At 39.8% G+C, this 23,167-nt stretch overlaps 2 protein-coding genes across 4 annotated transcripts in view; one reads left to right on the forward strand and one right to left on the reverse strand.

Moving 5' to 3' along the window:
• ndufs1 (NADH:ubiquinone oxidoreductase core subunit S1) overlaps positions 1–14,211 on the reverse strand; it is a 33,479-nt gene extending 19,268 nt beyond the window's left edge. The window contains exons 1-8 of one of the 2 annotated variants that reach the window (XM_052027878.1): positions 13,874–14,211; positions 13,635–13,796; positions 8,431–8,521; positions 7,616–7,707; positions 5,304–5,411; positions 4,617–4,693; positions 4,136–4,217; positions 1,655–1,785 (exon numbers count right to left, since the gene is read on the reverse strand). In XM_052027878.1, the coding sequence (XP_051883838.1) occupies positions 1,655–1,785; positions 4,136–4,217; positions 4,617–4,693; positions 5,304–5,411; positions 7,616–7,707; positions 8,431–8,512 (572 nt within the window). In that variant the 5' untranslated portion in view covers positions 8,513–8,521; positions 13,635–13,796; positions 13,874–14,211. Of the gene's footprint in view, positions 1–1,654; positions 1,786–4,135; positions 4,218–4,616; positions 4,694–5,303; positions 5,412–7,615; positions 7,708–8,430; positions 8,522–13,275; positions 13,797–13,873 lie in introns of those variants that run through there. The other variant, XM_052027942.1, reaches the window with a different exon arrangement.
• On the forward strand, positions 14,093–22,377 carry eef1b2 (eukaryotic translation elongation factor 1 beta 2). 2 transcript variants are annotated; one of them, XM_052028065.1, is made up of 7 exons: positions 14,093–14,235; positions 14,668–14,790; positions 18,074–18,200; positions 18,908–18,974; positions 19,879–20,004; positions 20,923–20,990; positions 22,247–22,377. In XM_052028065.1, the coding sequence occupies exons 1-7, from the start codon at positions 14,156–14,158 to the stop codon at positions 22,331–22,333; spliced, it is 678 nt and encodes a 225-aa protein (XP_051884025.1). In that variant the 5' UTR covers positions 14,093–14,155; the 3' UTR covers positions 22,334–22,377. The 2 variants fall into 2 exon arrangements, with proteins under 2 accessions (XP_051884025.1, XP_051884108.1); XM_052028148.1 differs by lacking the exons at positions 20,923–20,990; positions 22,247–22,377 and adding an exon at positions 20,194–20,305.
• The last annotated feature ends 790 nt before the right edge of the window (positions 22,378–23,167 follow it).

Here is a 23,167-nt window from a genome sequence, read left to right on the forward strand (position 1 = left end):
ATAATTTAATTCAGGGCTGAACAACGCTGAAAAATGATGGGCAGGCACAGTAGTGTAGTGGTTAGCATAACGCTTTACAGCGCCAGCAACCCGGGTTCAATTCCGGCCACTGTCTGTAAGGAATTTGTATGTTCTCCCTGTGTCTGTGAGAGTTTCCTCCAGGTGCTCTGGTTTCCTCCCACATTCCAAAGACATACGGGTTAGGAAGTTGTGGGCATGCTATGTTGGCGCCGGAAGCGTGGCGACACTTGCAGGCTGCCCCCAGAACACTCTACGCAAAAGATGCATTTCACCGTGTGTTTCGATGTACATGTGACTAATTTCTATTACGTTGGGCAAGTTCAAGAGATTGTTAGATAAGCATATGGAGGAATTTAAGATAGAGGGATATATGGGAGGAAGGGGTTAGTCTTAGCAGTGGTTTGAAGGTCGGCACAACATGGTGGGCCGAAGGACCCGTATTGTGCCGTATTGTTCTATGGTTCTAACAGGCTTAAATTAGATAGATGTAGATATCTTGGAAGGTTATAGGGCTGGAAATGATTGCAGAGGTAAGGAGGAGTAAGAACACGGATGGATTTGATATCATCAATGAGAATTTTTGAATGCAGCATTGCTCAACTGGGAGCCAGTATTGACTGGAAACCACCAAGGCACTGAAATAAAAGGTGGAAGCTCATACAAAGTTTTGGAAAATCTCAACCTTGAAAAAGATGTAGGTTGGCCTAAAGAATTTAAAAGTCAGAAATAACATGGATATGGGTTTCAGCAGGTGATATCCTGAAGCAAAGGTCATAAAAGTCAATGATACTGAGATGGAAATAGACAGTCTTACTTATGGTACAAATACAAGAATCTCAACTCGGTCAAATATGGCCCAGGTCATGAACAGAACAGTCCATTTTCAGAGACTTGGCAGGGTGGTGTCTAGTCAACAGTTTGTGACGGAGATAGAAAACAATAGATTTGGTCCACCCAGTAATTAGTTGGGAGAAAATTTCAGCTTATCCGATGACTGGATGTCTGACAGTCTGACTGATAATTTAGAACTGAAAGATCAAGAGGCAAGATAAAGCTAAATGCCATTGTTGTGTGTATGGAAACTGATGTTTTGTCAGCAGATAATGTCACCAAAGATAAGAATATAAATGAGACAGAGACACAGAGGGGGAGACAGACAGGAAATAACTATTATATAAAGGTATTAATATTGGGTGGAAAAAAAAGACATCACTGGTGGTCCTCAGCCTACACTGGTCTGTTGAGATAAATACTGGCCAGGGCAATGAGGAGAATTCCCCTACCCTTCTTCAAAATAGTGCTACAGCAACCTTTTATGTCAACCTGAGTGAGCAGAATGGGCTTCAGTTTAAAATCTCACTTGAAAGACAACATCAGCTATACTGCAGTACTCGTTCAGTGCTATCGTGAGTGTTACTGTGAATTTTGTGTTCCAAGTCTTGAAAGTGGGAACTTCAGGAGAAAGAGGGCCATCTCTGAGCCATGTCCAATGGCTGCATAACAGCCCAATTCTTTCCCCAGTAAGCATCTGATTCTGATTGCATGTGACACCACAATGTATTCATCAACTAGGTGAATAAGTCCAATAATTGCTTTATTAGGCTTAAGAAAATAAAGCTGTTGTAGTACTAACCTAATACAACGTGTGCAATGAATACACCTAGTCATGATTGTTTTCACGAGCGGCCCAATATTCTTGTCCTCCACAGCCCTCTTTCCCTCTGTGAATCTGCTCCGATCACTGCCGAACATCATTGACTGATCCTACGTCAAGCACCATATTGGAGAGGATTTAGCAAATTGGAAATAGCAGCAGGCAATAATTAATAAAGCAAGAACAAGAACAGCTGACACTACTTAGACTGTGAGATACAAAACACATCCAAAAAAATGTCTTGTCTGCATTTTAAACTTATTTTGTAACACTGAAACTGGTGCCTCCACTTGAGATAGGGCAGGGAAGGTGCATAAGGGTTAGTGGTGGCGGTGGTTTAATAATAGTGTTTCACATTTGAATTGGTTCCCGTCACATACAATCATAAAGGAAGTTAAAATAAAAGAGTTGACAGTAATTGCATCCGAACACAGGACTTTGTATATGAATATGTCACCCCTGAAGCTCAACGTGAGAACCAAAACATCTTACAAAGACAGAGCAGGACACCACTCTTACAAGACTTTACTATATTGTTCATTCATTTTGAAATTCATTACAGAATAGCATATAGAAAACCCATGAAATTCTCTTCAGAGACAAATTTCATTATCTTCAGGTGATTCTTATTCCATTTCCTCAGTAAAATCTGTCCTTAACAAATAACTGTATGAAAGAGAACATTGGGCAATGCTTTCCTCTTGCTCTCTACCAGTTTCATTGTGACAATCTACTGAATTCCTGTAAGGTATTTATGGAAAAGCCAAACAAATCCACTTAGTTCTAATTCTTTACTCGTCTCTAATCTTTATTTTTGACCCTTTTTCCCTGCAGCCTTCTCTCTCTTCCCCAATTCTGCACTTTAGAGAAATGATACTCCAATTTGCTTTTTGAAGGTGATCCTTATTTCCTGCTATAAAGAGCACCTACAGTAGACTACCCTGATACAGCACTCTTTGGAAAAATCTTTCTATTACTAGATATGTTTCACCACTCAAGACACAGTATGACTCATTTAAAGAACAATGCGCAGCAGGTTGTTTACTTACAATGAAGCAATTCAAGGTTTCTAATAAAGGATGGAAAATGCAAAAACAAGATTAGGCCGCTCTACCATTTAATTAGATTGTGCTAGATTGGTATCTCAACTCTATATACCCTCCTTGGTACTGTTATTCTTAATATCCCCACTTAACATAAATAGATCAATCACCCTGCTGGAAATTCTTTAAGTAGCCAGCTTCAATTTTTTAGGGGAGGGAATGATGGAAGGAGGGTGGTCTAGTGGAGAAAGAGTTCCAACCTTGTGTGCAAAGTGCTACTGAACCAACTTTGATTGGCCCAGCTTCAATGTTAAGGTTGTGTTCCTGGCTTTATACTTTCCTATCAGAGTAGTCTCCTCTTATATCATACTAAAGCTTTTACTCATTTTAACTCCTCAACTAGGTTACCCACAAATCTTCCATTGTACCAAAGTCTCATCCATACAACCTTTTGTAATGTGAACATAACTTAGCTCTGATATTATCTTTTTGCATCAGATTAATACATTTGAGGATCACCATGAACGTTATTTCACCTACCAATTAATAACAGGTGAATCAGTGCTAACAGTACAAGACATGTTAATTTCCAACACTCAGTACTAATAAACACTGCAGCCTTCAGTGATAAATGAGCCTTTGGTCCAAAGTATATTTCTACTTGTCTTCAGGGGATAAAAGAGATCCTGTCTAGGCTGGGAGATACCTCACCATCCAAATAGATATTGTTCAAGAAAGGAAGCTTAAGTTCATCAATGAACTGTTATAGAGCTGTTGGCAACATCAGACCTACTGCCAACAGTTGTAGAAGAATAAGCAACCACATAGCCCCGTTTTAGCTGAGGAGATCATTTGCTGCACTCTTCCTGTTAAGAGGTCAACTCATAATGTGAATCAGAAATGCAAGGAAATTGGAGATATCTCTTACTGCAGCCTGACGCACAATTTCACAAGTTCCACTATATTGTAACTCATATGTGAAAGGCACATTGATAAACCTTTCATAGACTCGCTCTAGATTTTATATTATTAAGCAAAGTATTTCATTTCTTTGCATTTGAGATCATACAGACAGAAGGATCTGCTTTCTAATTTATCTGCTCATTTGATTTTTACTTTATATTTCTGTATTTCTAGCACAAGCCTCACTGTATTTTTCTATGACTTAAAGGGAACTACAACAGGTATGATTGCAAACCTTGTTTAGTTGCAGGGTCTTCACTTGACCTCTGGGCTTTACACCATTGCCAGATTCACTTCAGTTTAAAGGGACCTGGAGCTCATTTACACAAATGGTCCTTGGCATAGAATATCAATGCAATATCTGGTGTAAACCAACAAAGCAGCAACACCTTTATTTCGTTATACCTTTACTCCTGATGTCAAAACCTTTTGCTTTTACTACTATCAGTGGTACCTGGAGATCACATTCTCCTCCTTGGTCACAGATGGGACAGTCCAATGGGTGATTGGCTAGCAGAAACTCCATCACACCCTCCCTATTGCACAAAATACAAATGAAGCATAATATCACTATGCATAATACACACAGTGCTTACCATCCTACATTATCTAACTGAACAGTGAATATTACAAAAACAAATAGAGCATCTGAACATTTGGGCTCTGATTTAAACAACACTCAGTGCGTATTCCATTAACATCTTTCAATCCATGTTTATAACCTTATGCTACTAATATAGTTAATTAAAATATGTTTTTCATTTCCCTAGCAAATTCCACTGTGCCTGTCAATATTGTATTCAAATTTCATCAGACAAATTAGTCTTTTAATAATTTCATTTATTAATAATCACTGTTGATTACAACCAAGTGCTAGACATGTACCACTTAAAAGGCACATTCACACAACTTTAAGAGATTTCACCACACTTTACCTGGCTTTCTTGGTTTTTTCTGAGTTAGTAAGGATATTCCACCCCTTCATTACTGGCATTGCACAGGCAGCTACAGGCTAAACAGAAAGGGTAAAACTGTTTCTCAATAGACATTATCAATAGAAGATATTGAACTTAACAGTAACAACTTTCAACAATGTTCTTTTGATGAAGGGATCTAATATTTTCTGTTTAATTAATTTTAAGGAGGAGAGATCACCTTATTTTGGTTCAAAAGTAAATGCATTTCAAGAGATACAAATAAATATTTTAATATATCTAAAATGTTATGTTGATAATTATCCTTTGGTGCCACTGACAGAATAGTCCCAATGTATTGGTAATAAATCCACATATCTTTACATTTTGATTACGTGCATACAGAGAGGAAGGGAAGAGGAGTGGGGTGGGGTTAAGGATAAAGAAATGGCATAGTTTCAGTCAGGGTGCCAGCACTGGTACAATCATCAGAATAACTTCCAAGTATGCTGAGTATAGTTTCTTCTCAGCTCAAGAATCATTTCTCCCTGTTAGATAAGTCCATTCACTCTACTCTTCTCCTGCAGTGACATCATTGTTTCACTGACAGGGTCACTTTCTCATTACCCCCAATTCATTTCCTTGTTTTCCATTGCCCATATCTTTCATCACTTGAGCCCCATTATAAAATACAAATTCTCCCAGCACCTTGGGTGCCCTTTCGATCTCCACCAGGCACATCCGGCAATTTCCTGCGACGGAGAGCCTGTCATGGTAACAAAACCGTGGGATCTGTATGCCGACTTTTTCACAGGCCTGTGAACAGAACAAGTTTGTTTTAAAACATAGAAGAGTGAAGCACAGGAACAGGCCCTTTGGCCAATGGTGTCTGTGCCGAGGATGATGCCAAATTAAACTAATCCCATCTGCCTACACATGATCCCTATCCCTCCATACACTGCCTGTTCACGTGCCTGTCTAAAGGTCTCTTAAATGTTGCTATTGTATCTGCTTCCACCACCTCCTGAGCAGCACATTCCAGGCACCCACCACTCTCTGTGTGTAAAAAACCTGCCTCGTAAATCTCTTTTAACCCTTTCCCCCCTCACCTTCAATTTGACATTTCCACCCTGGGAAAAAACACTGGCTACTCTATCTATGCCTTTTATAATTTTATATACTTCTATCAGGTCGCCCCTCAGCCTCTGATGCCAAGGAGATAACAATCCAAATTCGTCCAACCTCTCCTTGCAACTAACACTCTCTAATTCAAGCAACATCCTAGTGAGCCTCTTCTGTATCCTCTCCAAAGCCTCTACGTCCTGCTTGTAATAAGACAACCAGAACTGCACAGAATACCCCAAATGTGGCCTAACTAAAGTTTTATACAGCTGTAGCATGACTTTCCAACTTTTATAATCAATGCCACGACCAATGAAGGAAAGTATGCTGTATACACCTTCTTTACCCATCCACTTGTGTTGCAACTTGCACCCCCAAGATCCCTCTGTATATCAGTGCTGTTAACGGTCCTGCTACTTACTGTATAGCATCAATGCTGTCTTGCATTTGATCTCCCAAAGTGCAACATCTCACACCTGTCCCAATTAAATTCCATCTGCCCTGTCTCCACCCATATTTCCAACTTTACTATTTCATGCTGTTGATAGGTTTTTTTTATATTGGGGAAGTGCTCAGCTAATGGGCCTTGTATTTAGTCACAAATAGAGTTCCGATATTGTCACTATTGAGAACCATTTAATAAACAATTAATTTTTATTTAAAGAACTTAAAAGAAATGAAATCTTGTTTTAACTTCCACAACATAATGAACTGATTGGTTTACTTTTAAGATTAGACAAAGCAATTTAAACATATAGGTACAGAAAGGGGTCATTTAGCCCCCAGAGTTTGTTCTACCATTCAGGGCCTGGCTGTGACTCAACTTCAAATATCTGGCTCTCCCTCACACTCCCAATAGACATTTGTTAGTGAATAGTCCAACGTAACAATGGACACAGAATTAATTGCCGTTTACTGAGGAATTCAGAATTCAACAATCCTTTGCATATGGAAGTACACCCTATCTTCATTCTTGAAAGACTAGCTCTCACCTTTAGACGAATTCATCTGGTCCTGGACATAGCAACGGACAGATTTTATTTCTCAGCATCTATCCTATTCATTTCTCTCAGTATCTTGAAAACTTGGATTCAAAATTCCAGAGGATACAACCCAAGTTTCAAAATCACTTCTTATAAATCTTTGCTTCCTCCAAGGCCATTCCAAGGCTTGATGTCCAGAAAGAATATACTTAAAATGTGGTTTAATTAGGACTTTATACAACTATAGCAATACTTGAACTTATACTCTAGTCCTCTTATGAATAATCTTTGTGATTATTTCCTATCCCTGAAGATGGTGTGTTAATGACCTATCCACATTTTTTCCCCCCCAAAATGCTTTTGGCCCTCTACCCTTTCTTGCTTTTCACTATTTAGGCACTGCTCTGATCTATCTTGTTAGGTCCAAAGTGAATGACTTCACACATGCCTCTACTGCAATTCGTTTGCCAGGGTTGGCCATTCCATTAATCTAATAACATCTCTAGAATTTATGCAGCCATCTGTTTTGTTTATGTTGTTGCCCATCTTTATGTCTTCAGGAAAGATGGATATCATATTTACTGGAATCATAAATAGTTACGTTAATAGGCCAATAGGTAGAAACCTACGAGTGAATACTTAGACCACTGTGTCAATTTCAATCACCAAACAAAGCCCAGGCAATGTGATTCTTTTTGTGTCTTGAGGGATACAGGAGCTTAGCCATCCCAAGGATACAAGGTATAATGGCCAACATTCATTGCTATGTGCTTACGTCAAAATCGTTACCCACTCCATAGCTTATTTTTCTCCATGGCACCCTGTCCTGCCAAAGAAGATCACTACGGAAACCCTAATGTGGCCGAATTCTAAAACAGCAGTGCTTAAGGTTATTTGTATAGGGAAGACCCGTACCTGTAGAACAGTGGTTCCAGGCTCTACCATCACTGGCTTGCCATCAACAAAAACCTCAACCAGGTTGCTAGCTGCTGTAGCTGTGCTGCGAACTGCAAACATAAGAGAAGATAACAGCCAGTATTAGTGCTCCAGGAGTAAATCACCACAAAGACATGATATACACTGTGGGAAGGGGAAAAAAATCAATTAGGTAGCCATTTAAAAGACCCAACATTGGCTAATAACCTCCAATTCTGCTTCATGATTGTATGATACAGTGTGTTTCATGACCTCACGATGGCCCAAACCACTTTTCAACCAATTAAGTAATCCGAGGTATAGTGCCACAAATATTTGATGCTGATTGAAGAAAAACATGGGCAGCGACACTGGAGAGAGGGAGAGAAATTTTGCCAAGGACTGACACCTTTACAACTCCTACATGTCTGGAATTGGTACTTAGGGTATTAAGTAGCTAGTTTTAGCCTGTACAACTAACTCCACATCTCTAACTTTGAGTAACAGGAGCTGCACTTCACATTTTTTTGTCAGAGGAGGGAGCTGTTACAGGTGAGGAGCTTAAAGATTTGGAAGCTACTTTTATTTGGGACAGGTTTTCAAATAAGTTATAAAGCATTGCTTAAAAACAGCAGAGAAAAGGTGCAGAACCACAAATTCCCACAAAAGATGGAAATGTTAAAAGGAAATCACTTTTGCTGGAAATTATGTTGTGCCGCACACAAAACTTCAGGAGCTACACACACACACAGTTCATAACGCAGGAATAAAGTGGCTAAACATGCAGTAGCTTCTTGTAACAACTACTTATCTACCATTGTTCTTTGCTCCCAGGCAGTCTTTGGCAGAGTGGGCAACATTTGTTAATGTCTTACGGATCACAGGTAATCGCAGCATGATGGTAAACTGCAAAACAAAAGTGTTCAGTTAGCACCAGGTTACACAAAAATCATTAGACCTCTGGGCCTTATGGTAACCACAATATCTGTTAGGCAGACACAGCAGTAGTGAGGTTCCTCAAGTTTTGTTCAAATTACACTTTGTGTTTCAAAGGCACACTTTCAGATTTATTTATCTGATACCTTCAGCAGCATCAGCCTTATTTATTCTTGTGTGTCAGACTCAGGTCAACAACAACATCCATTAAAATGTATGTATTCCTTTCAGGCTGTGACAAGGTGGAAGCAGAGTTGATGTTTCCCCTGGCTGGGATATCTAAAACGAGGGGCCCTAATCTCAAAATAATGGATCCTCCATTTGTGACAGCAAAGAGAAGAAATATCTTAACCCAATGGGTGGCGAATCTGTGGCATTGTCTACTCAGGAGGGCTGTGGAGGTTCAGTCACTGAGGATGTTCAAGACATAGCTCAAAACACTTTTATACATTAATAGAATAAAAGAACATGACGTTAGTGCAATAAAAGATCAGCTACAATCTTAGTGAATGCCAGACCAGGCATGACGAGACAAATGACTTACACCTGCTTCCAGTTCTTACATTCTTGTCAGGTGGTCGTACTTTTGAGGGTGCAGTGATCAGGCCTCATTTCAGACTCCTCAGTGTATAATCTCAGCTGACGCCCCTGTATAAAGCTGAAGGAAAGCTGTACTATTGGAAGTGCCTTTGTTTGGACAAGATGTTGAACCAAACTTCTGACCATTCTCTCAGCTGGACACAGAAGACAACATCACAATACTTTGTAGAGCAGTCCCACCACATTATTACAATGATTACACCTGAAAAGCGTATTGTTAGCTCTAAAGTAGAATTGGACGTCATGGGGTCATGGAAGATGATCTACAAATACATCATTTATTTTCAACAGGGAACAAATTCATCATTACTGAAGCATTATCTTTCTTATTTCTGTGAGCACAGACCTCCCTTCCTGGGATGCTAGCAATGGCATATAAGATGACAAGTGAAATTATTCCTTCCTTATCTCACTGTCCCAGTGTGATCCTGAATCACAGAAAGTTGATAGCAAAGGAGGCGGCCTTTCGGCCTACTGATTCCTTGCTGCCCAATGCAAGGGCAATGCAACTAATGCCACTCTTCACCTTGTCTCTCTCTTCCCCTCCCCCAAGTTCTTTTTTGAATGTTCTGATTAAATCTATCTCCACTGATCCCAAGCAGCGTGTTCCACAATATAACCACTCAATATGTTGCACTGGTCATCTTTGATACTTTTACCAGTCACCTAATTCCATGTCCCCTAATTCCATGTCCCCTAGCCCTTGACCCCTCTGCCAAGAAGAAAAGTCCATCTACTCTGTTGCGATCCTTCACAATTTCAAATACCTCTATGAGATCCCCTCTCAAACATCTGTTTCAAGAGTAGCACCTCCAATTAATTCATGCAACTCATTCCTGGAATCAGTGAAGTACATCTCCTTTGCATTTTCCAAGGCCTTCACATCTTTCCCAAAATGTGGCACCTAGTATGGGGCAAAATACTCCAGATGTGGCCAAACCAGTGATTTACAAAGGTTCAACATGACCTCCTTGCTCATGTGATGCATGCTTCCATTTACAAAACCCAGGATTCTGTGTTTCATCAACTACTTTCTCAACCTGCCTTGCCATGTTAAAAAATTTATACCTATAACCCCAGAGAACTTTGTTACTGTACCCCATTTAGAATTGTGCCCTCTAGTTCATAATAGCTCTCCTCATTCTTCCCACCAAAATGTAACACAACATACTAGCAAAAAGGTCATCATTGACATGGCGGGCCAAAGGCCCCTTTTCTGTTTGACTCTGACTTTTCTGCATTAAGTCTTACCCTCTATGTGTCCATTAATCCAATTATACCTTATTACTCTAGCCAGTACACCCAAGTCCAAGACATTAAAATATAAAGAAACACAATGGTCCTAGTGCTGACCCCGAGGGAATTCTACACCACACTTCCATCCTGTCTGCAAAACAACTGTTCACTACTGCTCTACCTCCTGTCACTTTGCCTTCTATTTTAATCCAATGCTGCTACTGCCCCCTTCATGACATAGATCTCAACCTTGATGAACAGCTGACAACATGGCTCCTTTATCAAATGCCTTTTAAAAGTCTACATCCACCTCATCAACTCTCTCTGTAACCCCATCAGAAAACCCTATCAAGATAGATAAACACAATTTGCCTTTCATAAATCCTTGGTGGTTTCCCCAAATCAATCCACTCTTGTTCAGGTGATTGCTAAATTCATCTCCGATTATCATAAGGGAAGGAAAGCGAACCCATGCCAGTCTACACTGGGGGATTGGCAGTGGAGAGAGACAGCAACTTTAAATTCCTGGGCATTAACGTATCGGATGACCTGTCCAGGGCTCAGTACATAGATGCAATCACAAGAAAAGCACACCAGCATCCTTATTCTTAGGAGGTTCAGCTTGTCACCAAACATTCTTTTAAAAAAAAACTTCTGCAGATGCACTTTTGAAAGTATCCTGACTAGTTGCATCATGGTCTGGTACAGCAATCCAAATGCACAGGAACGCAAGAAGCTACAGAGAGTAGTGAACTCAGCCCAATACATCATGGGCACATCCCTCCCCACCAGTGGTAGTATCTACAGGAGGTGCTGCCTCAAGGCGGCAACATCCATCATCAAATTTCCCCACCACCTAGGCCATGCCATCTTCTTGTAGCTACCATCAGGCAGGAGGTACAGAAGCCACCAGGTCCCACACCACCATTTTCATGAACAGCTACTTCCCTTCAACCATTCAGTTCTTGAACCAACTGGTACATCCCTAATCACTACATTTAGCAACACTATGACCACTTTGATCACTTTGCAACAAAATGGAAATTATTTTTTGTTCTAATTGTGGTCTTTCTCGTAAAAATTGAGAATAATTTATGTTTTCTTGAGAATATTGCATATCTGATGCTATGTGCCTGTGACGCTGCTGCAAGTAAGTTTTTCATTGCACCTGTGCATACATGTACTTGTGTATATGACAATAAGCTCAACTTTGACTTCTAAACAGTTCCATACTATCAAGGTTAAACAGACTAGCCTGCAGTTGTTGGGTTTATCCTTGCACTCGTTTTTTTTTGAACGAGTGTAATAAGATCTGCAGTTCAAAATACTCCTGCCCCACCATACCCCCACAGTTTGAACAATAATGTTTTACAGCCCAATTCTCTCAAATTTAGCACACACTGCAGCTGGACCAGCCGATTTATCTAGCTTTTCTAGCACCTTCTCTTTAGCATACCCAGTATCTCAACTACATCTTCCTGTGCTAAAGCTCTGGCAGCATCCTCTTCCCTAACAAAGTTGCATCTTAGCATATTTGAAGTTTTCCAAACACCATACCAGTACTCTGCTGCTACTGAATAACTGCCAAGATCATAATGCTGCAGCACTAATGCCATCAACACGAGACATGATGGATGAAAGGCAGGTACTCCATTTGTATAAGCAATGAAAACTGATCACTCTTCTGGGTTTGATTACTGAAACAATGCTGTAAATCGGTGACTAAATCAGTGTATCATGCTGAGACCAACGTGAATTAACATTACGCAACTCTCATCACCATGTTTAACATTTTGTAGTAAACCAAGACAACGTATAAACACCACAAGTACTTTGCTAAGATTCCCATGTTGGGTCTATGTTAAGATACTTAAACGTTCTGTCACCATTCAGCAAACAAATTATTCTTAGAATGGTTTATAATACAGCAAGAACAAAAACGTTCGGTAACGATGATTCCAAAATGGGGATGAATTATCGATACAAACTGAGGAACTAGTGCCATGAAGAATCAAAGCAAGGATGACAGATACTTAGGCAATATCCTCCTCCAAATCAAAATTATTCTCAGCATCTTTTCCAATAAGAGTTACATTCAACCAAAGGCTTTAGGATCAATCAATATGTTTTTAAAAGAAAATGAGAATTTAAAATTACAAATCCCAGCATCTTTTAACATGTCCCAAAGCGCTTCATAGCCAATTAAATATATTTGACATAAAAATATAGTTTATTATTGCTACAGGGAAACTGCAGCAGTCAAAATGTGCAAAATAAGCTCCAACAAAGTAACAAGATAACAAAAGAAGAAGCATTTATCAGGAAAAAGAGATTTTCCCCATTCTTCTTCGACATAACTTCATCGGAGCATTTACAGCTGCTGTGGTTTAAGAATGTATCTTCGCCATTACACACTAATAATATTACAACTCCCGATTCCAGTGCAGCATTGATGTTCAACCGAGATTTCGTGCTCACAATTCGTGAAGCCAGGTACGCAAACTCACAACCCATTCACTCACAAATGGGTACCAAGTGCTTTACTGAAAATCTGAAATAAAAATGTGAAATGCTGGAAACAATAAACAAGTCTTCAACCTTAAAGGCTGTCGTTTCTCTTTCCACAGGTGCAGTTTAACCTGCTCAGTGTTTCCATCAACCTACGTTTATGTTTTCTTTCAGTAAATTGTCTTTGCAGCCTTCAGTGCGTGGACATTTGTTTATAGCTTACATTTTCACGTTTAAGCGCATTGCAAAACGGATTTCTACAATGAGCAGAGACGTAAGATCGCAGATGCTGAAATCTGAAGCAAAAACGACCAAACTACTGGAGGGATTCAGCGATTCAAGGAACATCTGCGGAGGCAAAGGGATGGTCGAGAACCTACATCAACAAGGAAACAGACAGCCTGGGAGACGATCAATCCATTTAAACGTGGAAGCGGAGACGACGAGAAATTGCAAGGCAGGAGATCCTCCAGGAACACCTTTGCAAAAGTCCCAGAGAGCGATGATGAAGGGAGAGCGCCTGCAGGGCAAGGAAGGCGGTGGGACGGCGGGTCCTGCACCGTTTGCCAAGTCACCCAGACACCAGTCAAGGGCAAAGCACCGCAACCCAAACACAGCCCACACACCGTTCACCGCACACAGCTCCTCGCAGCCAAGGCACGAAACTTCACCCTGCTGCAAGCACTAATGACCGAAACCCATCGCGGACAATCCCCACCACCGTGGTCCCCGTCGTTACCTGCTCACTATGTGGCCTTCTCGACCAGAATAGCGGCGACGATGGCGGCTCGGCTCCTTCCGAGAACGGATCGGCAATTCCCGGCTTTTTCCGACACGGCGCCCCGCTACGTCACGGATGGGAGTCGCGAACACGACTGGCGGCAATCTTATTTTTACATCTCTAGTCATAAATATAAGTACCTTTAATTGTAACTGTAAACAAAGAAACAAATTCACGGACTAAAATAAAATCATTACCTAAAAGAAAATCGCAAGGCTTCGGTAATTTCCGTCAATGACGTAAAACGCAGCTAATCTCTTAATATGTTTTAATTTTAAAACTATGCGCCTGAATAGTTTAAACAAATAGCATAGAAAAAAATCAAATGTTTAAATTCATTTTTTTTCTATTTTATTCTCCAGCCTTGCGAGAACGTCGGCTGTTTCCGGCGCTGGTTATAAAGGGGCAGCGCGCTGGCCGCGGCCTCTTCCTACGGCCGCTACGCGTGGTGTCGGCACGGAGCCGGGTCGAGACGAGCCATGGGGTTTGGTGACCTGAAGGCCGCATCCGGCCTGCAGATGCTCAACGATTACCTGGCGGATCGCAGCTACATCGAGGGGTGGGTGAGGGGCTGAGGTGGGTCTGTGGGACTTGGGCCCACATGGGTGGAGGGGGGGGCGTTTGGAAGGGGCGGGAGCGCCGTGGGGGGTTGGGGGAGGGGCGGGAGCGCCGTGGGGGATCGGGGGAGGGGCGGGAGCGCCGTTGGGGGGGGGGGATCGGAGGAGGGGCGGGAACGCCGTGGGGGGGGGGGATCGGGGGGAGGGGCGGGAACGCCGTTGGGGGGGGGGTTGGGGGAGGGGGAGAAGACCCTGGGTGGTGGGGATTAAATGCACAGACACCTGTGGGAAATACTCGTCAAAGCAGAGAGACCTTTCTTGCTCTCCTGTTCTCCATCGCCTTGTCCCTGTTTGTGTTGCCTTCCCCTCTCTATGTTGGTTCGGGCTGCTTTTTCTACATTCCCCTTGAGCATATTTTGTTTCTGTGTTTAAAGGTATGTTCCATCACAGGCAGACATTGCTGTGTATGAAGCTCTTGGTGCGCCACCTTCGCCTACTTTCTACCACGCACTTCGGTGGTACAATCACATTCGCTCCTATGAAAGCACAAAATCTAGGTATGTTGTATGGTGGACATGGGTCTGGTGGAAATAGAAGCGAAATATATAATTTGGCTTCTCATTCTTGGTCTGCCATGCAGTCTTTGTATCTCCGTGCCACTCATCTGTTCTAACATTTCCTTTGATTTCTTTAATATCCAGGCCATCTATTGATTTCTATCTTGAATATGCTCAGTAACTTCCACTACCCACTTGAGTAGCAAGTCCAAAAGATTTGTCACCTTGTGGGTGTAAGTCCTGAATGGCTGACCCTTTGGTTTGAGATTGTAGACCCTGGTTCTAGACACTTCAGTGAAGGAAAATGTGATCCCTACACCAACCATGGCCAATTCAGAAAAAAATTTATTAATGCTTAGATTACCTATCATTCTCCTGTAGGCCCGGTCTACCTACTTGGATAATCACCCTCTTGTCCCAGGAATTGATCTGAGTGACTGTTGCATTCCCTCTATTGCAAGTACAGTAAACCTGATAATCTGACACCCTTACCTACCAATTAGGATCCTAACGAGCAGATTTTCTAGACTCTTAGTGTTTCTGCTATTACCCCCACACACTTGTAATTTCATTTATTTTACATGTTACATGGAAGTATAATAAATTTTCTAGCAAGCTCTGTGGGATTAAAGGAAATAGGAATCTGAGCACTGGTTGGTTTAATGAGAACAGGGGAAACAGTCCAGTGAATTTTAGCTTGTCAAAACAAGCTGAAATATAACAGACTGTATCCCAGCTCGCACTCCAGCCACAAATCCACCCATTTTCCTTACCCTTGGTGTTCCAGCATTTAGTTGCACAGCCAGCCTCCTTGTTCCTGGTAATATACGTCAAACCTTGCACCTATGCAGATCTGCAGATAATGATACTAATGAATGAGCCAGGTGCCAAACCACCAGGATTTCAGCAATAAAATACTGGACTGTTTTTTTATATACACTTGTGTATAGTGAACAGTTTTATACACTATGTATTCTTATTGTGATATCACAAGGGCTCTTTATAATTTCAGTAAAATGTCTTCACTATTACTTGATTTTCTATTTGCCTCCCTAATTGTTGTATGTGTGTTAAATTTTCAATGATTTGTGAACTGTGCTCAAGTCACTCTTCACTTTTCCATCTTGGCACAACATCGTGGGCCAAAAAGCTTGTTCCTGTCCTGTACTATACTGTTTTATCTCACCTGTTTGACATGTTATAATCCATTTACTGTGTCCTTATCATTTAGTTAGCCTTGTCATTATCCCTTTGAAACCTCTAAATCCATTGTCATCCAACTTTCTTATTACCAAATTTTGTAGTCTTGTCCAAGTCACTGTAGAATGAGGACAGTTGCAGTCCCAGTACTGATTCCTGTGGCTTTCCACTAATTTCAGCCTCTTTGCCTTAAAAGTAGACCTTATAATCCTACGGTGTTATGTCTGCTAGCACCTTATCAAAGGCCTTCTGAAAGTCCAAAAGCACATCTACTGTTTTGCCCAACTTTAAAAACAAAACACATTTATCAAGTGTAATTTCCTTTACATCAATCAATGTTAACGCTACCCAACATGTTATTATTTTCCAGGTGCCCTGTTACCATTTCATAGTAGATTATAGCATTTCTCTGTAACTAACATTGGACTAATTGATACGTTGTTCACTGTATTCTTTTCTCTTTTTTTACATTTAGAATGATGACAAGCACATCCACTATCTCCATTTCATTCAACCCCAGGATATGGGTTGTTCAGTCCTGGAGATTTATTCACTTTCAATTCCATTAATTTCTCTATACATGTTAATTTTCTTCAGTTCCTTATTTTCTGTATGCCTCTTTCACTATTTTGGGAGCTTTTTTGTGTCTTCCATGTAGATATATTTGTTTAATTTCTCTTCCATTTCCTTCTTCTACACCCCCCCCCCCCCCCCCCCCAAGTATAACCTTTCCTGTCTGCCTATAGGGCACCCTATTTACTTTAGCAAATCTTTTCCTTTTTTATATCTATTGGAAGCTTTTAAACTATTCTTTGTTGGTAGGTACTTTCATGTTCTACTTTCCCTTGGTCCTCTGAAATTTGAAACTTATCAGTCTTCTGGTTTTCTACTCATTGCCCGATTTTAAGCATCATTGTTAAACTTGTCAGTCATGGTTGGGTCACTTTTCGTATTGGATTTTTGTCTTAAAGGGATGCATGTTTGTTGTAAACTATTTTTGTATGACAATCATTGAACCTCAATGTATTTCAAGTGTGTTGTAAATAAATTGGAAATTGAGATAAGGTTGCAAAGAAAACTATGCTGAATTTTTGGGGTAAAATATTCAAATAGTGCATATGGGATTTTCCTCATTCTTTGGAAGAAATTGATGAGAGCAGTTTAAGAATTCATTAAAATACCAGCATTGTCCATGGTAATCTCATCCCTAATTTATGTAGAGAAAGTTATTTCCCATTTCCAACTTGGTATCGGGTTGAATCATTGACACCCCCTGCTTCACATTACAACCACTCCACTTCCTTTCTAAAAATCTAACAGCATGCAAAGAAATTAGGAGATCTTGCTGAAATTGTACAGAGCTTTGAAGCATTTGAATTAATGTGTAGTTTTGGTTTCTGTGTCTAAGGAAGGTTATACTTGCCCTGGAATCAGTGCAGGTTCAGTAGATTGTTTTGTGGGCTGAGGGGTTGCCCATGTGGAAAATTGACCTGAACTGCCTGGAGTAAAAGAGGTGATTTCATCAAAATGTGTAAGATTCTGCAGGGGGATTGATGGGGTAAATGCTGAGGGACTTTTTCTTCTTGCTGGTGTCTTGCATGAGGAGCATATTCTAACAATAAGGTGGCCACTGAAGACTGACATGAAGTAAAATGGCTATATGCACAGTGTTGTACATGTTTGGAATTCTCTATCAAGAGCTATGGCTGATCTATCAATGAATATGCCTGAGGACGAGGTCAATAGATGCTTCAGGGATTTGGGATATAGAGATAGGTTGGGTAAACTGATATAACAGGTTCGAGAGCTATATGGCCTACTATATTTCTTAGTCTTAGCCAATTAAATAACTTGTTGTGATGCAAGGGAAATAATTTAAGCTCCAAATTTCATTTTCTATGAGGGTACTTTATAAATCAAATATATTTGATAGCAGGATTAGCTCTTGTATAAATCTATTAGCAAAGGAATGAGATGGATATTATTATAAGTGGTGACTTAGATTATGGTGTAAACCTAAACAGCATGCATTAATTTCAGTTCTGACATATTCAGTGCATTTCTGATCTTTAACTTCTAACAGCCTTCCAGGTGTTAAGCAGCCACTTGGCAAATATGGTCCACAAAATGTAGCGGACACAACCTCAACAAAAGCAGTGGCAGATGACGATGATGATGATATTGACCTCTTTGGATCTGATGATGAAGAGGTGAGTTTTTTGTCATTCTTTTTACCTTCGCTGACACCATTCCCACCAACTTGCACCAGTCATCAGCCTGAAAATCTGGGGCAAATGTTGTCAGGGAAGTTTTTCTACACTGCATTGTGAATGTTTTAGAAAGCCTAACTCTTTGCTATTTTCTCATAGTAAAACATTACTTCCCAAGTGTCTAGAATTCAGTTCAAATGAATTGTACTTTTTTGTATAATATGAGCCTCAAACTCTAAATGTGTTAATCTCCCTAATTAAACATTGTGATAATTATGTGTATCAAACTAGTGACTTCGAGACGTGCACATCTTGAGAATTACAATAGTTTAGATATAGAAGATTCAGGTTTGTCAGTGATATATCAAGTATGATGGAAGCTGACTGATTGTGTCATGGTGAAAGTGATGCCTTACTGGTTGAAGCTATAAACTGGTATTTTCATTGGTTTCAGTGTGCATTTTCATTGAAAAGACTAATCGTATTCACTTGCACAGATATGTATGCTAATCCTGCCAATTTATACTTGAAGGCTTAATTATAATTTCTCAATGTATGTGACTGGTTTTCATGATGATTTCAATTCACCATCTTTCGGCTGAATGTATGATTACACTATACATAATCTGATGAAACCAGTCCGGTAGTTCTTTATATATTGAAGTTTCTGTCATGATTGTAATTAACTGTTCATGTCTCTCTTACAGGAAAGTGCTGAAGCTCAGAAGATCAAGGAAGAACGTCTAGCTCAATATGAAGCTAAAAAGTCTAAGAGTATGTATTGTCAGTTGGTCATTTGATCTGGTGTCAGTACTTCACTATTGTGCGTTAAAAGATGACTGTAAAAAGTTTCAAATCAGTATATATCTTCTATGACAACTGAATAGTGAATGTATTGACCACAGTCATCGTGAAAATAGTGTTGCAGATCATGTCTATTTCCCTCACTCGGAAATCAGTTAGGCAGTGGTACTTTTTCACAGCTTTGGGTTGGGCACACCAGGTGTCACAGCAGTAGAGCTGTTTAAACAATTGACATAGTGCATGTTAGAATGTATTGGTTCTCTAGTATGCAGGGTTGTCTCAATGGATCCCTGTAGTGATCTGCCACCCTATATGTGATGTATTGAAAATGACCGATGTGAAGATGATTTATACTGTTAGTGGTATTATGGAAAAGCTCAATGTCTGGGTTTAATGATGATTTAAATTTACCATCTTTCGCCTGAATTGATGATGTGAATTTAATCTGACAAAAACCAATTATAATTCCTCATGCCTGGGTATGTTAGCATTTGTTTCAGAAACAGAAGTGTAAGCATTTGTAGATATTGGTAGTACAATTAATAATATGCATTAGAATGCTCTTTGCAATACAAAGCTTTCTGAGATAGTTTGGATTCTGAAAGCAATGAAAAAGCTTATTGATTTTTTGGATTTTGTTGGAGGAGGGACTGCATGTAATAGGGTGAGATGTATGGTATAAGTTCCTTTACAGAGAAGCTAGATAGTGCATGAAGGAGAAAAGACTACATATGGGTGGGAGGGGGCATGATCTGTGGAGGGCAATCATCATCATAGACCAGTTAGGCCTGTGCTTTGATGCATTCTAATGTTGTGAGTGTAATTGAAACAGATTCTTACAATAATGACCATATTGAATTTTGTGATTCTTTAGAGCCAGCACTCATTGCTAAATCATCTATTTTACTGGAGGTAAAACCATGGGATGATGAAACTGACATGAAGAAAATGGAAGAATGTGTGCGTTCTGTCACAATGGATGGCTTAGTTTGGGGTTCCTGTGAGTATAATTTATATGTAGTAACAGTAGAAATAGAAGCAATCTTTGAGTTGCTTTTGTTTTGAATGAGAACTGCATTAATATTTGCAGATTTGCAAAGCTTAGGTTTCTGAGAAGATCCCATTTATTGTCGATCTTTTGGGCTGCCATTGTTGGCAAATCAAGTGTTTTTATTTTTGTGCTTTCAGGCTGGCTGTTTGATCCACGTTATGGGTGTTGATAGCACCAGCATGCCATAAGTCTGTCTGACTGAAGGTTGCAGCCATCTGTATAAGAAATTGTTTGAAGCCCATCAATGCCAGGTCTCCTTGATTATGCTATAGTTAAGGCACGGGCATTGACCATGTTTGGGCGATGTACAACTAATGCATAATTGCATCGTTACTATTTTAATCTATGTATTACAGGCAGTTTTGTTCCATGTCCTTTTGCCTTAACATACAAAGGGTGAAACTTCATGAAATTGTGATCCTTGGAGATTGATTATGACCAACTGAAACATGCCAGCTTGTACAGTTTCTTGATGTTGGGACAAATTATATATATAAACTGGAACTATAGCTACCCTTTCAGTATTTCTTCTAAGAGCTGTAAGGTTGTTTAAATTGCTACTGTTTTTGATTGGGAAATAGTTTGTGTGTGGGAATTCAGTTAAGACATTTGTCGGGGTGGGGGGGTAGGTGTTGGTGGTAGGCAAGTTTTTTTCATGCTTCTTGTTCAGGTTTGCAATGTCTTGCATTGCTACCTTCGAATTCATTGCTCGGGATACTTTAACTTGCGATTAGAGTAAGTTATAGAAGAACATCCAAATCCATATGCATGGAATATACATCGTCTTTGGCTTCTTTGCTGCAGTTGGCTGAGATAACTGGGTGTGAATATTGAATTTTTATGTGGCTTAAATCGATTTCATTACAGCCAAACTGGTTCCAGTGGGTTATGGCATCAAGAAACTACAGATTCAATGTGTGGTGGAAGATGATAAGGTAAGGATGTGGTTTTGGTCCCTGGGTAGTGAGCAGATTTCAGCTGGGCTTTTAGTCTTGTTAATTAAGTTAATATGATACTTAAAGTTTGTAGTAAAAGGATTGCAGTGTGCTTGCATGCCATTCTTTTAAAAATTTTGCTTTCCTGTTTTTATTTACTGAATTGTTAGCAACTGAGTAAACACATGCTAAACTAATCTTGCTGGAAATATTGGGCAGCTGGTAGATTTTAGCCACTTGGAATAGAGACTGCTAGTTTTTTGATTAGCTGAGTTCAGTCCTTGCAGAGAACTTGATGAACATTCTTTAAATTTTGCTTGCTCGCTTTCTTTGGCCTTCTAGTTGTTCAAGCAATGCCTAAATCCTACATTTGCTACTCAAATATGTAACTAGCTATTGTTAACTGAGTTTTGAGCTGGTCTGTGGCTTCAGTGGAATGGGAGCAGAAAAGTGAGGAAGCTCTATTTACTGGCTGTTTCCCATTACAGTTCACTATAGCGTTCTGTTGAAAATAGAAGGTACATGCATTTACTTTGCCATGGAATAGTGGATTTGAATAAAATTAAACATTGGTAGTATCCAAGGATATTTCAATTCCATTGCCTGACATATCTTACTCCAGTATTGTACATAGGATATATTTTTCTTTTTGAAATCTGCTCTTCTGTTGCTTTAGTAAGGATGTGTTGGGCATTGATGATGATCTTGAATTACCTGGATTAGGTGGATACATGAATCAGACTGTATTGCACTTTTCTGGTGACTGGAATAACTCAGGAACTTACTTTGTAGCATATGAGGCAATAAAAGGAGTCAAAGTGAAAGCACTTGTTTTAATTCTGGTGTGTACACTTATTCAAGATATGAGTTCACATATATGTAACAAACAAATGGCAACATCGTAGGAAGAAGCTGAAACTGGTGGTTATAACCTCTTGCCATGTCAGTGTTCATTTCTGGCAATCATAGAATTGGGAGTAGATGTTTAAAAAGTGAAAAATGAATCTGTGAATCAACATCAGGTGAGGTTGGGGGAGAGTGTGGTAGTCAACAAGTTTATTAAACTCAACAGTTGATTGAGTTCATTGTAAATGATGATTTATCACTATCTCATCACTTTTTAATTGCATACTCAACTGTTCTTTATATGCATCTCTATATGTGCCTTTATAAAGCATCATACTTTCAAGCACATGGATATCTTGCTCATTTGCAGCTTGCATTTTAGAATATTCTAATTGACTATTTCTTTTCAGGTGGGAACAGATATGCTGGAAGAAGCTATCACTGCATTTGAAGATTACGTTCAGTCTGTTGATGTTGCAGCCTTCAACAAAGTGTAGAGCACCAACTAATGAACACACAATAAAAGTTAGCGTCTGCGGAACTTTATTTGGTCCTTTGTTTTATTGATGTGGGCTTGGGACTGGCTCCCAGGTGACCAAGTGGGTTTATGGGGGGTTGAAAGTGATCTGCTGTGCAAATTTTTGCTCTTCCCCATGTCTTATTTTCTGGCAAAAGATCTGATTGGAGGCAATAACTTTCCATTCATATTTCAAAAAGTATGACGTTCTTTTCTAGGGCTTGTAGGTTGTATGAAGAGATTTAAGCAGTTAATTGGCATCCAAATTGAATTGGTTTAATGTCTGTTCTAATTCCTAATATACAAAGTATTCAAAGCATCGCTGCTGCAATACATGATATGAAGGATGAAACTGAAAAATATATTAACCTTGTGGAACTATAGATTAGATTTGCTGTTGTAAAGAGCAGCCTTATCAGAAAATTCTTGTGCTTAATTATGGTTCTTGCATAATAATTGCAAGTTTCATCAGCTTGGGATTATGTAAGCGCTTAAAATCTCTGGGCATCTTGATGTTTTTTAAAGGATGCAGTTTTTTTTTACTTTTGAGATATGGATTAGAATCCAAAAGGTTTCATGGATCAGTTGTTGATGAGGATTGGCTTTTCCTGAATTTGTATTGAATATAATACACAGTAAATGCCCTATGCCCAACTACAGTTGTTTCCATCAATGACTTTCCTTTCACACTGTAGGTGGGGATGTTCAAATCCATATGCTGTTCCTCAAGGGAAAACATCCACACCTACATGGAATAATGTTCAGGCTTGGGCTGTTAGTGTTAATGACCAGGTCCAACAAGAGGGGCTGACCT

Source organism: Pristis pectinata, chromosome 1 (assembly GCF_009764475.1).
Source record: "Pristis pectinata isolate sPriPec2 chromosome 1, sPriPec2.1.pri, whole genome shotgun sequence".
Classification (NCBI taxonomy): Eukaryota; Metazoa; Chordata; class Chondrichthyes; order Rhinopristiformes; family Pristidae; genus Pristis; species Pristis pectinata.

Bases quoted from the DNA above. Each gene is read 5' to 3' on its own strand.
- eef1b2 (XM_052028065.1), top strand. From the start codon at position 14,156: ATGGGGTTTGGTGACCTGAAGGCCGCATCCGGCCTGCAGATGCTCAAC. The intron at 18,201-18,907 runs GTGAGTTTTTTG...TCTCTCTTACAG, and splicing joins TTGGATCTGATGATGAAGAG to GAAAGTGCTGAAGCTCAGAA. The intron at 18,975-19,878 runs GTATGTATTGTC...GTGATTCTTTAG, and splicing joins TGAAGCTAAAAAGTCTAAGA to AGCCAGCACTCATTGCTAAA.